At 45.3% G+C, this 18,227-nt stretch overlaps 1 protein-coding gene across 10 annotated transcripts in view; it reads right to left on the reverse strand.

Moving 5' to 3' along the window:
* Positions 1 to 2,566: 2,566 nt before the first annotated feature.
* nfixb (nuclear factor I/Xb) overlaps positions 2,567 to 18,227 on the reverse strand; it is a 641,619-nt gene continuing 625,958 nt past the window's right edge. For all 10 annotated transcript variants that reach the window (XM_048522060.2, XM_048522059.2, XM_048522062.2 and 7 more), the window contains one exon: positions 2,567 to 3,674. In XM_048522060.2, the coding sequence (XP_048378017.1) occupies positions 3,660 to 3,674 (15 nt within the window). In that variant the 3' untranslated portion in view covers positions 2,567 to 3,659. The remainder of the gene's footprint in view (positions 3,675 to 18,227) is intronic.

An 18,227-nucleotide genomic window follows, 5' to 3' on the forward strand; every position in this document is an offset into this window, starting at 1 on the left:
TACAAACAGGCAGCTGCCCTACTATCTTGGTTACCATGGCTACCTCCTCAACAACTGAGAGTAAATCAGGTCAACAAATGCCCTGATTGTTCTCATGCTAAGCTTGCCTCATACCAATTTGAATTAAGTGAACAAAAGCTTGATGTCATTCAAAGAGAGAGATCGGAACTGGATTGCACAGTCGCCAATGACATCAACTACCTGAAACCCTTGGCAAGACGTGCGATCAAGATGGTCCAAATGGTCGATTACAAAGCACTAAGAGAGAGTATTGAAAGACTGCCTGTATCTGTCGGACAATCACAGAGACTAAACCAACAGTCAGTGCGTGACAGAAGTGAAGTCACCATTTGGTCACTTGACTACCCTTTAACCCCTCTGTTCCTGGTGACAGATGAGTCAAACACAAGAGCTCCCATTTTAAACAAACTGAAACTGGACTGAAACACAGCTAGATATTGCTGGAGGAACTCAGAAAGGTCTGGCAGCATCTGTGGGAAGAGACAAACAGAGTTAATGTTTCAAATCCAATGACTTTTCATCAGAACTGATAGCAGCTAGGTAGGGGTGGTTTATATGCTGAAGATGGTGGTGGGGGGGGGGTGTAATTGAGCTCAGAGAGACAGAAAAACTGATAGGCATTCAAAGGGATGTTTGACGGTAAACCAGGGAGAAAATGAAGCTGATAATGGGGACAATGAGTAAGTGGAAATGGGTTGGCTGCGCTGAAAGCAGACCATTTCAATACAGGGCCAGGGTTGTGGGGTAGGTAAGGGACATGGAAGGAGGTGTTCAGGTTCTAAAATTATTGTTGAGTCCTGAACACGGCAGGGTCCCCGAGCAGAAAATAATATGTTGTTCTTCCAGTTTGTGCTGTGCTTTGATGGAGCACTATAGCAAACCTGAGACAGAAATGGTGGCCAGGGAACAGGGTGCTACGTTCAAGTGGCAGACAGCTGGAAACTCAGGGTCATTATTACAGACAGAACATGGATGTTCTGCAAAGCAGTCACCCAGCCTGCGTTTCATAGACTGTGATGTAGAGGAGACGCCACACTGTGAGCAGTGAATACAGGAGACTGGATTTTGTTTCAAATTTCCAGCTTCTGAAGCTGGTCCAAATTCTTTATTGTTTAAATTTTGTGCATGGGCTAAAGACTAATCTCTTCCTCGCTCAGGTCTTGGAACCATGACAGAACACACAGCAGCGAATGAGGCAGCTTAGTTCATTGTAGGGCAGCCCCATTAGATTCATTCCAATCCCCCACCTCACAACATCACCGCCCACCCTTCTCTACAGCCTGATGCCATTTGAAAACAAGTGAACCTGCCTCAGGCAGCCACCTCGAGGCAACTTCTCTGGATCACCATAACCTGTCACATTTACTGCTGTAGAGACAGGACACCAGCCTTGGTGAGAGTGGGGGCAGGGTGGTCAAGGTGATTGGGGACAGGGCCCAGGGCTGGAGGATATATGTCAGGACCCAGTGATCAGGCCCTTGTGCTCCGGAGACTGGGCGGCAGGGATTGCTCACTGGCCTCGGGTTGGGTGTTGGAAGCAGCCTCACGCCCCCATCCCCTTTGCTTTCTGCCCTTGCCCCCTGCTGGGGGTCGGGATGAACTGTAGTTTGTGGGATGGTGGCTTTTTTGTGGGGGGTGACTGGAGAGTTAGAGAGGTGGGTGAGGTTGAATTCAATACTACTACATGATAACTTTTGCCCAATCAAAATTCAAGTGTGTAAGTTAGGATCTAATAATGATCTTCCCACCCACCTACCCCCCACCCTGCCCTCCCCACTGACCTACACCCTATTCATATCAACCCCCACCCTCTACCCAATCCTCGTTTACATCCACCTCCACCCCTCCCTCATCTACCCACCCTCTATACCCCTCCCCTTCCATTATCCCCACCGCCACTAGCCGATCTGGGGAAGGGGTGCTATAGAGTCTGTACTATGCAGTTGATGGGTAGACTACACCTTGGGAAGGACACACATCAGCTCCAGGTTGGTCTCCTTGCTGTGGATACAACGTCAGGTGGCGCTGGGGAATCGGACCATGTGTAAAGCCAACACACCTGTTCCCTTCTTTCTCCATGTCCCACTCTCTCCTTCTTTAGCCACCCCACTCCCTCCCCATTCTTCTTGTCCCTCTCTGTTTCGACATCAGGTTGGGGATGGATAATACGAGCGACCCTTTTTTGTGGTGGGTGGGCAGAGTAAGCGAACCTGGACAGGGTGCGGAATTTCTGTCAATGAGCATGCCTCCTTCACAGAGTTCCATGTGAACAGTTACCCAGTCATTGTGGACTCGTATCACTTGGCTTTCCATTTGGTGGAAGGTTCATCTACACCTTAAAGACTCAAGGAAAGTCACTAGGGAGGGGATGAAAAAGATTGCTAGCTTAAAACCTGTCCGTCCGTCTACACCTGTGTGTTCCATTTTGAGGAGGGGGTGCAATCTTGGGGGCTGGTGCCTGATCTCTCTATTACCTTTGCTCTGATCCATGCCCTTTTCCCTTTCTTGTTACACCTTCCACGGTGTTCGACCTCATTCCCCCCCCCCCCCCAACCTCTTACCCCTTTGAAGGCTCTTTGATCCCCCTCCCTTTAAATAGCAGGAATCTTCTCCCTGCATGGGCAATGGGCAGTGAAGGTGATGCAGTTAGGTGGGGTGGGAGAGCAGAAAGGACTGATGGTGTTGAGTGTCCTACTAGAGTTTCCTGTGTTGAGGAGAAGGTGAAAGATCAGCGCTTACAACAACTACAGCCGTTGAGTCCTCCACTGGTCCTTGCGACTAGTTGGTTCCTGACAAACCACCCCCTCCCCTCCACCCCCTTTCCCAAAGTCTCACTGAGATCAAGGGCATGTCATTGAGAGGGCTACCTTCACTGCCCCCTGATGGACATCGCCTCAATTGCCCAGTGTGGGGGAAATGGCCAAAAATCCAGGTCGCTTTTAATTTTAATGGTTAAGGCGGTCCAATGTAGACTACATTTTGAGTGACTGTAGCACATCTTGGTGGGATAATTGGGGCTGGAATAACTATTTGAGTCTATTCTTGTATAGTTTCTATATATTTATAAATATTTGAATACATTTATGCAACCTTTAATGCATTTGATGTATACTGAACGAGGCACTTATAAAGATAATAGTCGCGTTTGCATTGCAGATTGTAGTGTGTTTCCTTTCTTTAAAAAAAACGTCAATTCTGGGTTTGATTGTGTACCATCTTTCTGGCGTGCTATAAGTCCACTGTAACTTTTACCCTTTTCACTTAATACTGGCTATACAGGTTAAAATCACGGTCCTTATAAAATGCAAACGTTAAACGCTCCCACCAAACTCAAAGCCACGTTACACTGCACAATGTGTGACGGTATTGGGTGCCAATTTGAGTGGAAAAATCGATTCCTATATGGTTGGAGAGATCATTCTGAACTGGTTTGTATATTTTTGTTTCCTTCCTTGAACGTGTCTGAGTCATCTCAGATGGTTGCTGTTTCTGTTCCCAGTGTTCAGCGATGATGTCGTTTCCCTCCCCCCTCTTTCTCTCTCTCTTTTCTCTCTTTCTCTCTCTCTGTCAATTTTTACTTCTGTCAAGGAAGGTATCAGATGGTCTTGTCGCTGCTCATTGGGACAGGTTCGAATCTATCAGAGGAACCAAGACTGTGGAGAGACCAGGAAAAGAAGACAGAAAATTATCAACAAGGGCAGGTACAGAAGGACTGGTCCATCTCAGCTCAGTCAGTCATCTGAAGGGGACTTCTGCATTTTCTTTCAAACAAAAACTTTGCTTTCTCCATTTTTTGCTTTGTGAGCATTTTATTCATCTGAGCAAAGATTGTCAATGTCAGGAGTCCAGCATTTCCCAGTTCTGGCCCTCATTATCAGGTAGAAACAATCTCAAGTTATATTATACAGCAGAGTGGCTCCCTCACTCCCCCAGCCCCTCAAATGCACGTGTTGCTCTGATCCGTGATCTCTCTGGGCGACACTGGCAGTCGCTGTACACCTGAGTCGACTGTCAATTTAACCTCTTAATCAAGAGTAGGCCATTCAGCCCCCCGAGCCCAGTCTACCACTTAATAAAGATTTGAACTGATTGTGGACTTGACCCCACCTTCCTTTCTACCTTTTCTCTCATTCTGAGGCTCTCCAATGTCAATGTGTGGCAGCAACTTCCAGGACTGCAAGTCCATTGGTCTACCAGCTGAGCCAACCCTTCAATCAGCTCAGAGGGAGCCTCCCCAAAAGCCTTGACTTTCTTGTCAATCAAAATTCTGTCCATACTCAATGACCAGCAACGGTCCTTGTGGAACAGAATTCCAGGTTCTAAGAGAGAAAAAAATTGCTCATCATCATAAGTGGGAGATTAAAACCATTCCTCCTGCTGTGAATTCCTTCATGAGGTGAAACATCCTTTCGGCATCTACCCTGTCAGAGCTTCAGTATGATCACCTCTCATTTGGCTGAACTCTGATTGTCTGACCTCTTTGAATTTTCATCCTAAAACAAACCCCCTCATCTCAGGAACGAGTAAATCTTTTCAGAACTGCTCCCAATGCAAGTCGGTGGGAATCAAGTGCATCAAGAAAATGCTTGCTACATCCTTTCCAATGGTTCAGAATTAATTTACAGTCAGGGAATCCACTCCAATACATTCTATCTCTAAACGCAAGGTAAATTTTCCAACAGAGGGAACACTTAGATAAAATTCAATAGAAAGGGAAAAAATTGAAGAGAGGTCTAAAGAAATTAACTACTCTTTGGATTATTCTCTGCTTAGCTACATTAACATTGTATATTTCTCTCCATATGTATCTAACAATACATTCTACACCTTTCGAACGGTCAACAGCCATACCTCTGGGTACTGCACTTTCTGACTGACTGCAAGCTTAATAAACTACAACCCAGTAGTTGACCCAAGTGCGTAAAAGAAGTGTTCAATTGTTTGGTGTTTGATTATGTGACAATTGACATCCACTGTGCTTGATTGGTTGAGCCTGGGTGCAGACTTAGAGAAAAGTGAAAGACACTGTAGAAGGGGCTAAAAGTCAGAGCAACAGCACGGAGGAGATATTTTAGAGCCCTATGAATAAAATGCATCAACCAGTGTCATAGCTCCAACATCTAAAGTGAAGTGTCATATTTTATAGACGATCTGGACAGCTTAAGCATGCAGCCAGGGAAAATGTGACCATTTGCTGTACGAAAACATGAGGGGAGGCTTAAACTGCAAGTGTGACTGTCCTTACTCAGAACATGGCCTACAGACAGAATTCCTGCCCTGAAAGCTCCATATCTTTTGGCAACACACTGTGTCAGCTGCAGTCAGATTTCCAACCTGGATATTGAATCATAATTGTTTCCTTAGCTGTACAAAGTGTAGTTTTCTCCTGTACCTGCTTGTACCATCCATTTCAACAACTCTGTTTCACAATTCAATCTGTAACTCCTCCCCCATAGAGAGATCCTCCCCAATTTTCCACCTTATTTCTGGTTTTGAGTAGGTGCCTGTACCCTTCCCTGAAGCGATTATAAAATACCCGTCTACCCTAGATCACGACAAACCAAAGATCTGCAGATGCTGGAAGAAGGGCCACTGGACCAAAAATGTTAACTCTGCTTCCTCTCCACCAAAGCTGCTGGACCTGCTGAGTTTCTCCAGCCGTTTCAGTTTTTGTACACTGCATCAGTCCTGCCCACTGGCATTCCACAGACAATACTCACCCATACTTGCTCTTGTCAGAGCATCTCAATAATGTTTGACTTTGACTATAATTACTAATCTGACAACACTACTGCTGATAGAAATTTAATCATTTCCTATTCAAAGGGACTCGTTAACCAGTTAGACCAGTTCACTGGATAGATCCTCCTAATTAAATGAACAGGAAGGATTGACATTGTCATCTGTATGTGTTTATCAGCCAACTTTGGCTGATGGATTTGCCGAAAGGTTGGTCAGTTTTGGAATTTGCTGGAAATTACTGATGTTGGGGCAATGAAGGATTCATTATCTTAGCAGTGGGTGGAGTGGGGCAGAAGGAAGGGGAAGGTGGTTATTGAGTCTGGGCCTTGGATGGTTCTCATGTTTCTGAGGGTCTTTCTGATCCTCCATCCTTTGATTTCTCCCTCTGACGGGGCAGTGCCAGGGGCCTTGGACCCAACAGCCTTGTTCACTTTGCTGATCGCTAAAATTAATGCACAACATTTGTGTCTGCAACCAGTATTACTGAATGATATTGATGGATTCATCTTTGGCAAGGGTATGAGGGGTGATGGAACCAATGGTTAATGCAGATCAACCAGGCTTTAATTGAATGACAGAACATGCTGAAGGGGCTGAATGGCCTCCTGCTTGTTTCTCTGCGTTTTTATCATAGTCAGTGCTGCTCCTTCTCGTGATCCGGTGTGGAGGCACTTGGAAGAGCAGCCAAGTCATACTGCACATGTTGCAAATGCACACGTTATTCCACAGGCAGTTCAGGAAACGCACTGAGCAGCTCATGAATTGAGACTTTGTTCACTCTCCCACAAGAAAATAAGGAGTTATAATGATAAAGGTAAAATCGCCAGAGACTTCCTGGACTGTGGGATTGCTCTCTCATTAAAGACAGATCACTAATAGTGGTTTAACCTGAGGGTCACCATATTTCAGGCAAGTGGACAGTCAGTCATGATAACCTCAACCTGTTCAAGAATTGAATCCATGTTGGTAGTGTCACAAACCAGCCATCCAGCGAAGTGAGCTAATCAACCCCAGTTACAAGGGAGTCACTGTACAAAGCCAGAGCTCTGATGGCACTGGGACCTGAAGCCTATTTGGCTGATTAAGGACTCAAAGTCAGAAAGTCTAGAGTTTGGATCTGACCAGAGGATGCAATGTCCTTCTGCAGTATGCATTAGAAATGTCAAGCCTTGCAGAAACTGACCAGTTATTGGTACACAATACATTGTACCCAACAGTGTGTCAGGACCACTGTGTGGTGCGCAAAGTATTGTAGGCATTTCCCATTTCCATATCAAGCAAGATGTGTTTGTTTGATGGCTGTGAGTGTACGTTAAGTCTGGAATAGTGCCCTATGCAATTACACACCTGCAGCTGTGGCGAAAACTTCAAACAGCCCTTCATGAGGAAAGTAGGAGGTGGGAAAGAGGCAAGTCAAAATACATTGAACTCTGAGCTCTTATGATTCCTAAAATAATGAGGCGTTACAACCCTCTGTTCAACAGCAAACTGTCCCTTGCATATAGTCTCATAAACGGCAAGCACATTTTGTATTTTTCCCTTTGACGAATACATAAGGACAGTATCAAAAAGACAGTTTCAACTCTACTGCTAGTCACCCTTGAACTGCAAGTAAAAATATCTCTTACTCTAGTGCTAAAAGGCAGCTAGCTGGCAGCCAGATAGAAGGAAACAAGACAACGTCCTCACCCTCAATGTTGAAACTAAATCACAGATGAAAGGAATCAAACTATAGAATCTCAACTGATTTGCAAAATTAGGACTTGTGGGACTGATTTTTCAACTACCAATGTCAATTCTGCTGGTAACCTCCACTGATATGGCTGCAATTTCTACTAACCACTCAGTACAGAAACTGATATCTTTTTTTTTAACTTTTATCATTTTGACTGACCGTTCCTGTGTGTATGTGTATTGAGTCACTAATTCTTCTCACCTTCAGTAATGATTAAACTCTTTCAAGAGAGCCTGCCCTAAATTGGTTCCTTTTAAAACACAAAATTCACTTGGATATGGGGCAAATATATCCACAAGAGAAAGGATCCTTTAAAAATTAACCTTGTTGCTACCAACCAAGGGGCTGGCTTTGAAAAGGAATGGAGTCACTCCCTTGACAGCCCAACAATTCGGGATATTCCATGGTCATGATAAATGCTAGACACAGAAAACAATTGTATTTAATAAGCAGCAGCCTCCACGGTCCAACTACGTCTCCTTTACATACAACTGTAGTGGAAATATTGTAATTGGCATGGAACCACTAGTATGATGGTCTACCCTGATTTGTGAGATAAACCTTGGATGAAATTTCTGATTGATGAACTGAGCACTGACTGTTGGTGGGATTGGGAGAATTCAAAAACACTTAGATGCTGTTCCTTGCCGTTCCTTAACTCTGCCGTCTGCGGGACCATTACTCCATCCAAGATCCCAATAAGGGAGTGAAACAGAAATAGGAGCGATCACCATGCTAACATGCACAGGAACCTCAATGAAGCTTCCTCACAGCCAGGGCTGGGACATGGTGAGAAGCGTTTGCTACCTCACCATACCCTCATCCCTCCCTCTGTGAATCCCTACAGTGTAGAAAGAGGCCATTTGGCACTTAACAACCCTCCAAAGAGCACCCCATAAAGACCCATCCACCCCAATCTATCCCCATATCTAATCTGCTTGCACATCTTTGGACTATGGGAGGAAATGACAGTCCCAGAGGAAACCCACAAAGACAAGACAAGAACGTACAAACTCCAGTCAACCGAGGGTGAAGTCGAAGCTGGGTCCCCAGCTCTGTGAGGCAGCAGTGCTGTCCACTGAGCCACCATACCACCTTCTATTCCTGCTCTAGTCCATACTTGTAATGACTGAGTTTTCCTAAGCTTCCTGCTCTTGTTCCTCGCAAATGCAAAGTGACCATTCTCTTCTCTATTTCACACAAAAATCAAAATTCACAGGTTCGCCTTTCTTTTATAACCCTACAATCTCTGTTTCCTCTTGTGAATTAATTAAAACCCAAGCCCTTGCTACATAATACCTTCCTTATTTGTCTCTTTTCAACTTTCAGGTCTGGACTTGATTCCTTTGACTTACTAAGGAACAAGGAAGACGTTTTTTAATTCATTCATGGTATGTTGCTAGCTGGCCAGAAGGCGGTGGGGTGAGCTGCTTTCCTAAACTACTGCAGTCCATGGGGAGTGTAAAGTGCTGATGAAGAGGTCACTCAACCTGAAATGTTAGCTCTGCTTTCCTGTCCAAAGATGCTGCCAGACCTGCTGAGTTTCTCCAGCAATTTCTGTTTGTGACCTGTTAAATGCTGCTAAAATTGTAGGAACAGCAATTTATTTGGAAATAGAGTTCTGAATGCTATGTTTTTATTCCACTCATCCAGCTATCAGTCCCTTGGTTCTGTGCACAGTACATTGCTACATGAGTGGGCAATGGAAAGGGGGCATGGGAAATGGATATGGACCATGGGTATGGAGAGGGGGAAAGGAGGCAAGACGGTCTGCCAATTTCAATGCCAAAGTCCTAGTGAACCAACATGGATTTGTTTTTATTTATTCATTTTGTGGGATGTGGGCAGTGCTGTCTGGGCCAGCATTTATTGCCCGTCTCTAGTTGCCCTTGAGAAGGTGGGGGTGAACTGCCTTCTTGAACCACTGCAGTCCACCTGCAGTGGGTTGACCCACAATGTGGTTAAGCAGGGAATTCAACGATTTTGACCCAGCAACAATGAACGATCTGCAATATATTTCCAAGTCAGCATGGTGAGTGGCTTGGAAGGGAACTTGCAGGCGGTGGCATTCCCCTGTATCTGTTGCTCTTGTTCTTCTGGATGGAAGTGGTCGTTGGTTTGGAAGGTGCTGTTTGAGAATTTTTAGTAAATATTTGCAGTGCATCTTGTAGATGGTACACACTGCTGCTGCTGAGCATCGGTGTTGGAGGGAGTGGATGCTTGTGGATGTGGTGCCAATCAAGCGGGGGCTGCTTTGTCCTGGATGGTGTTGAGCTTCTTTATGAGCTGCACTCATCCAGGCAACAGGGTGCCTCCCATCTGCTTATCCTGTGTCTGTTTGAGTCTTGAGATGGCCCAAAGCCCTTTGCAGTCACTGTTGTGCTTGTGGGGAAGTAGCAGCCCACGTGCGCATAGCAAGATCCCACCAGTAACGATGACTTGATGACCCACGCCGCTGTCTGAGGGTTAAATTTATTGGAGAAAGCTCCCCACCCCACCACCTTTGCTTTTCTTGGCCAGAATGATACTGTTCTTGGTTTTAATGAGCTGGGGAATAGAGTCTTGGTTTAACACATCAACAAGGTGGTGCTGGCTCGCAAGGCCGAATGGCCTACTCCTGCACCTATTGTTTATTGTCACCCCGGTTCTCAGCAACTGGCGCAGAGAACCACGAGGCTTGTTAAAGTCAGTATGAAACCAGACCCACTCCCGGGGCAAGGGAAAACCACCCAAAACAACAAAAATCCTCCAGAAGATTCTTTGCACATAATAAATCCTCTCAATGCTCGTAAATAATTGCATCTGGGATTGGAATCTGACATCGACAGTGAATGCCTGGCTTGAAATATTTGCGGAAGGTGCTTGTAATCTGTTTCTAATTTGTCTTGCACTCTGTCCTAACGCTGCCCCGAGGCCTCTGCGATTGCTTAGCTTGCCACCAGGGGCTGCTGTTTCTCCATTAAATGGACACCGAAAGGGGGCAGAGCTGTGAAATCTCCCTGGCAAACCTCTTCCTTCATTCCCACCGCCCCCCCCCACCATCTCTCTCTCTCTCAATTCACTGTTACAGACAGTGGCTGAGGGGTACTTTAATGAATCTGTAACTAAAAACACAGCAGCCCCCAACCGCTCGACGAACTTCGCTTGGAGAGTCTTAACTGGCTTAGGAGGGCCTCTTCTGTACTGTATGATTCATTGAACCAACTAGTTACGGCTGATGTAGCCTCAGTGCAAACATTACATAAGGAGCCTCTAAAAACTAGTCAGCTGCATCTGTTGATGAACTTGGGAGTGCTGTTGGCCCTTACACTTACATTAACGACTTTAATGAGTGCTGTTCACCTGTACTTGAAGGGACAAACAGAAATATAGTACATGAGATAATGGGGACTGCAGATGCTGGAGATTCCAAGATAATAAAATGTGAGGCTGGATGAACACAGCAGGCCAAGCAGCATCTCAGGAGCACAAAAGCTGACGTTTCGGGCCTAGACCCTTCATCAGAGTACATATTACCATAGTACATGTTACCTCTGCATTTAGATAGCGTTTGCCTGAGATTAAAAATCAAATGCCTGTGATTTATTTCTCAGTCTGTACTTCTTCTCACTCCCTCTTTTTATGGTATTATTGTTTGACTATTAATCCGGTGACCCAGGTAATGTACTGGGGGTCAAATCATGCCACGGCAGATGAACTCAATGAAAATTCTGGAATTAAGAGTTTAATGACGACCATGAAACTATTGTCAATTGTTGGGGAAAACCCATCTGGTTCACTAATCTCCCTTTAGGCAAGGATAATATTTTCTTTACCCAGTCTGATCTCCATGTGATTCCAGTCCCACTTGCTTGACTCTTAACTGTGGAGCAATTAAGGATGGATAAAAAAACAGTGGCCTGGCCAGATTCACCCACATCCAAGAATGAATCAGAAAGAAATCTCTCTCTCTCTACCCCCACCCCTGACCTGGGCATGCCAACTGAAATTCCATTAATCCCATAATTTGAGAACGATTTTGGCAAACAACTAAAGAAAGAACAAATGAAAGTATACAGGGAAAGGGGCGGACATTGGTTGAATTACTATGTTGCCTCGCAATATGTTACAAGTAAATGAGAAGGTGAATGGAGATGTTGGTCTTTTTGACCGAATGTTCCTTGATGAGGAGATCAGGATGAGGGTGTGTGGGGCTGGGGCCAGGGAAGTGGAGTTGAGGCCACAATCAGATCGATCATCACTTTATTAAATGACGGAGCCGGCCTCAGGGGCTGAATGGCCTACTCTTGCTTCTAATTCTCGTGCTCGTGTTCAAGTAGAATGGAGTAGGTGCTACGGCAGTGCAGGACATTGGTGAGACTACATCTTGAGTACAGTTTTGGCCTCCTTTATTGCATTTTATCCATTCATGGGATGCTGGGCCAGCATTAACTGCCCATCATTGACTGGCGTGGAGGAGGAGGTGGTGGTTGGCTGTCTTCTTGAACCACTGAAGCCATTGGGGAGTAGCTGGGTCACTTAAGGAAGAGCATTCATACGATGGAAGACAGTTCAAAGGAGGGTGAGTCAGTCTTTTCCTGGGATGAGAGGGTTTGTCTTATAAGGAAAGGTTGGGCTTTCACACACTGAAGTACGGCAGAATGAGATGTGATGCTCCTGAAACATATTAGATTCTGCCAGCAAGAAGTCTAAGAGGATATGCCCTCTCAGCCAGGAATCCAAAACTAAGGAGCACAGTTTAAAATTAAGTAGTATCTGATTTGGTTCGCTAAGTTGGCCAGATATTGAATGACACTAACAGTGTGGGTTCAATGCCCATCACCGGCTGAGGTTACCATAAAGGACTCTCTTTCTCAATCTCTCCGCTCACCTGAGGCATGGTGACCCTCAGGTTAAACCCCCACCTGTCATCTCTCACTTTCTTTGTCTCTCTCTCCCTCTCTCTAATGAGGGACAGAAGCGCTACAGTCTGGTCAAATTATAGTAACTTTACATTTCTTGAAAATGGAGGTGAGGAGGAACTGAGGTGTCTGAGAGGGTCATTAGTCTTTGTAATTTTCTACCACAGCAAGTAGTGGAGGTGGATCTTAAATACATTCATAGCTGAGTGCTGTATTGACAAGGAAGGGTCAAGGGTTTTTTGGGGGAAAAGGGAGGGCAGACAGGAAAAAGTTGAGGCCTGAATCAAATGAGCCATGACAGTACTGACTGGCAAAGCATATCCGATGGGCCAAATGGCCTACTCTTGCTCCTATTTCTAAAGCCATGTTCTTATTATGAGAGTGAGTTGCTCCGTCTTGGAGTAACCGCCAACAGGGACTCCTTCGGTATCAAAATTTCCATTCCCTGGCCCCCAGTGACTTGCCTGCACTCAGATAATTGCACAAAATCGGATGAATCATTAACAAGTTTGCAAGTATTGGCAGCGCTGAGGCTGCAGTGATAACACTGTGGTCCCTCTCCGTCTCAGTGAAGGGTAAAAGGTGAAGGGTTCAACGACCAGACCGAGGCCAAATTAAACGACCAAGTAAGGAATTGAAAGCCTTGGCCAACAAGCTTTTGTAAATAGTATCGGTTCCATTGGAACGCTAACTGGTTGTCTGAATGACACAATTCATTTCTTGTAAATAGGACTTCCTTACAGAAAAATAATGTTAATTTTAATATGGCTTTTAGGTTGAACAATGTCAGTGCTGGAAATTAAAATCTTTTCTGCATCTAAAATGCCATGGGCTTCTGGTTACAAGTTGCCATGATTCTAGAGAACTATAGGGCTGCTCTCTGATCAGAGTTAGAGAGACAGCTGGTGGTGAGCTTAACCTGAGGATCACCACACCCCAGACATGGGGCAAGATTGAGAAGGAAAGCCCTGTGTGGGTGGTATGGTGACACAGTGTTTACCACTGATACCTCATGGTGTCCGGGGTGACTGTGTGGAGTCCGCACATTCTTCCCATGTCTGTGTGGATTTCCTGTGGGTGCTCTGGTTTCCTCCCGCAATCACAAACATGTGCCAGTTAGGTGGATTGGCCATGCTAAACTGCCCCATAATATGCAGGTTAGCTAGGTTCACTCTGGTAAATGTAGAGTTATGGGGTGGGATGTTCTGCAGAGGGTTGGCGCAACCTGATGGGCTTAATGGCCTCTCTCTGCTTTATGATTCATGGAATTTCAGTCAGTGCAGGGGGATGTAAGCAGGGTTAAATGCATTTTATAGTTCTGTCCCCAATATGTACCTTAACAGTTATGCTCAAGTGATATTTTCACCACCCTCTGAAAGCATTTCAGTATAGGCCTCAGCACCTCATTGGTAGAAAAGTGTGAGATAACCAAGGCCACCTGAGGTTTGATATCACCTCCTTGCAGCTTGTTTGTTGCCTCCATTTGACTTACTGTAAAGTTGACTCTCCCCAACTCCACCCACTTTGATGCTACAGTCAAGAAAGCACAATAATGTCTCAACTCCTCAGGAGGTTAAGGAAATTCTGCATTTTTATAAAGACTCTTACCAACTTTTGCAGATGCACCATAAAAAATATTCTATCCAGATACATCATGCATTGGTATGACAACTGCACTGACCAAGATCATAAGAAACTACAGAGTTGTGAACACAGCCTAGTGCATCACACAAGCCAACCTTCCATCCATTGACTCCATCTATACTTGCTGTCTCAGGAAGGCAGCCTACGTAACTAATGACATCTCCCGCCCTGGTTATCATCTCTTCCAACCTCTTCTGTTGGGCAAAAGGTACAGAAGCTTAAACATATGTACCAACAGATTCAAGAACAGCTACTTCCCTGCCGTTGTTCGACTTCTGACTGTACCTCTCAACTTTTAACATTAATGTTGATTTCACTCTTTTCAGCACCTTCTCTGCAGCCTGTATTCCTCGCTCTGTTCTATTACCCTTGTGCACTTTGTATGGTATGGTTTGCCTGTACAGCACTCAAAACAAAACTTTTCACTGTACCAAGGTACTTGTGATAATAATAAATCAAACAAAAATTTTAAATTGAGAGGATTTCAGCAAGAGTCAGAACTCAGAAATTCCTATCACCTCCCTCACGAGAATAGAGATTGGCGGCTATATATTCACCAACTGAGAGCAAGAGCACATGCCTCCAACCACACAAGACAAAGCTAGGTGTTTAATATAAACAGACTGTTTTGTCAATATCCTCAGTTTGTTCCAAACTAGGCTCTATCTAATGCCTCCAGCTGTTGTGTGGGCTCCCAAAGTCTGTGTATGGAATGTCCAGCAAAGGCCACAGTGAAAGTGACAACTTTAACAATATAGGCCCAGGCATGTACCTTAGAGGGAACATTAGCTCCAAAGCCAATAAGTTATCATTTTTCTATTGTCAGTGCAGACCTGAAAGGCTGAAGGGCATCTTCTGCACTGTGTGTCTCTATGATTCTATTCCTTTATGGATGTATAGGCCAGCTGCGGGCAGTGGATGTGAAAGTGGCAAGTTTTGATAGTGGTGATGGCTGAATTTCCACTGACTCTTACGAGGGGGGTGTTTGGGATCCTTTCTGACAACATGAGTGGACATGGCTGAGCTTTAACATCTCCCTGAGCCAGGCATTAGCTTGCTACATTCCAACAACTGCTTCCAAGCCTGTCCCTCTGAGTCCCACACAATGGCTGGAGCTCAAGAATGCCACGTGATATTCTACCATGGTCAACTCCACAGCAAAACTAGCCCTCGCGCTTTCACTCCATCTGGGCAAGGTTTTCCCAAACTGAAAGCTCATTCCAGAATGACAATCAGCGCTCATCGGGTCTTTGACAGATGGGACAAATCTCATATAAATCACAGTACAGAAAGAGGCCATTCAGCCCAGCTGGACCATGGGCTCCTTCCACCCATATTTTCTACCTCTCTTGTCTATGCTATTCTATGCTATGTATGCTCTCTTGTACTGTGCTATTCAACTCAACTACTTCCTGCAGTACCAAATTCCACATTTTCCAGATAAAGACATTTCTCTTGAATTTTTGAATTAGTGACCTTTCTTTTCTAATTCACTGGTAGGGTGTGGCTGTCACTGGCTTGGCCCAACTTTCATTACCCATTCCTAGTTGCCCCTTGAGAAGGCAATAGTGGGCTGCCTTCTCTAGCTTCTTTGACTAGTGCCCCTAAGCCCATGAACATTTTCTGGGTGCTCAGTTTTCATCTACACTTTGATTTTGACGCATCAGAGCTACTGAGCGAACTGGGAGAGGGATGACAGGAAGTTGTTTGGTTTTTAAAGAACGGTACTATTTTATCTAAATTACGTTACCATCCACTTTTACACAAAGATTGCCAAATGAGTGCCATTCATTAAATCACATACTTGGCACAGTCTGGTTTTGAATTTGGAGATACCACATGCAACCTGGCTACAACATGCGCACAGTTCAAACGTTTTCCAAACAAGAATGAGCTAGCAATCTCCACCTCTGCCCCTCTGTTATCACCAGCAAGGAAGTAGATGGTGGCTCAGTGGTTAGCACTGTTGCCTCACAGCCCTGGGGACTGAGTTTGCTTCCAGCTTTGGGTGACTGTCTGTGTGGAGTTTGCACGTTCTTCCTGTGTCTGTGTGGATTTCCTCCCACAGCCCAAAGATGGGCAAGATAGGTGGATTGGCCATACTGTCGTGTTCAGGGATGCGTAGGCCAAGGGTATAGCAAATGTGAGGTTACAGAGTAGCATAGGATGAGTCTAGGGTGGGTCTGGATGGGATGCTCTTCAGAGGGTCATTAGGACTTAATGGGCTGAATAACCTCTTTGGATTGCAGGGATTTGGGGTGTTCAAAACAGGACAGTTTGGGTGCATTATGAGGGAGATGAACAGGTCTCATGTTAGTTATTCCAGCATCAGCTCAGCAGATAAATGTAGGTAATTCTCCTGGAACACGACAGTTGCATTCTTGCATACAGAATCTCATTATAGGAAAATTGCTACACATGTACAGCAGAACGTTTGTGTTACCCAAACAGCATCCACTACTCAAAAATCGCATTACAGCCAATTTGTGTTAACAAAACATGTGTTATAGCAAAACTACCCATGAATTGACCCCTGGTATTACCAAAGTATTTCAGCAAGTGCCATCACATGACTTAATCCCAATAAATTCACCCACACCGACAAACAGAACGCCCTTCAGCCACTCAAAATGCCCAGCCTTGCAGTCTCCTGCCATCTGAAAGCCAATGGTATCTTCATTATCCAATTAGAGTTTGGAAGAACAACCTTTATGGTTTTGAGGGGACAAATGTTTAAAGGAATTTTCCCCTCATGTGGGGAATCTAGTACAAGGAGGGGGCACAGTTTAAAAATAAGGAGTGTCCCATTTAAAATGGAGCGGTAGAAGAAGTTCTTGTCTCAGGAGATCATTGGTCTTTGGAATTCCCTCTCCCAGAGAGCAGTGGTCATTGAATATACTCAAGTCATTGAATGTATCTAAGACAGAGATGGATAGGTTTTTGATTCATCAGAGGATTAAGTATTACAGGAAGAAAGCAGAAGAATGGGGTTGGGAGACATATCAGCCACAATTGAATGGTGAAACAGTCTCAATGAGCTGAATGGCCCAGTTTTGCTCCTGTATCTTAAAGTTTAATGTCTGTTCTAATTTCCTGTCTGTTCCTGTTGTTTATCCAGTGACTAGCTATTGCTAGTGTATGGACGATGGAGAATGAGATTGTGATGCCAAGACTGATTGTGATGCAGGATCCCGTCATCACTCGTATCCTGGTGCCAGCTACAACTGGCACTGAACAGTGGATCACAGACCATGGGCTCAATGGCATCCTCTCTCCTTCAGTCCCTACAAAGATTGCCTATGCCTTCAGAATCCTTCCACAGTGTGAGTCTACAACTTCAGAAGAGCATTTCAGGATGGGGGGGGGGCGCGGAACTGAAAAGAACGGGGAGGCGAGAAACACCAGTGTTGGATGAAATGATTAAAATGAAATGCTTTGCCTCATGGGTACTCAAACAACTGTCACTTAACCCAGAAAAAGGAGTGGGGGATGGAATAGACCAAAACTGTCAGCTAAGGAACAGTCCATGTTTTGAATGGGAACCACTCTATGAATAATCTGCCCTGATTCAGTTGCAGACAAATCCTTTTCCCTTTTCTAACAGTATCACGGGGAGGAATGTGATGCCCTCACCTGGAGTTCGCTGTTGCAAGGTTGGGGGTGCAAATAATTGGGACTCCACCATTTCCCTCACCCCCATACCAATTAACTTCATGGTGAGAGGACAAGTTGACAGCAATTGAGTCAACACCAACTGAATCCCTTAAAGGGACACTTCATACCCACTTCAGAGCTTCACTGTGGTGCTGATGTTTACCCAGGGACAGGCAAGGGAGGGATCACATTGTGGAGAGCTATGATGGGGCATGACTGCTTCAGAGCAGACAAGATGGGTGGTGGGCAATGCACCCACAATGTTCAAAGGCACTTAGAGCCCAACTGAGGCATCCAAGCATCAGACGGGGGAGACGGGGGGGGGAAGCCCACACAGTCAAATAACCCTTACTGTTGACCACCCTTCCTTGACCTCCCCCCCTCCCCGTGGCCGTGTTTCCATTTGGGACCTGGGACCCTGTGGCCAGTCCTGGGTCTCAGGTGGGTGTTATACCAGCAGTAACAACCCCTTCCTCATTGGTGAGACCACCATCACATCCCCCACCCACCCCATCACCCCCACACCACCC

Source organism: Stegostoma tigrinum, chromosome 35 (assembly GCF_030684315.1).
Source record: "Stegostoma tigrinum isolate sSteTig4 chromosome 35, sSteTig4.hap1, whole genome shotgun sequence".
In the NCBI taxonomy this organism is placed as follows: Eukaryota; Metazoa; Chordata; class Chondrichthyes; order Orectolobiformes; family Stegostomatidae; genus Stegostoma; species Stegostoma tigrinum.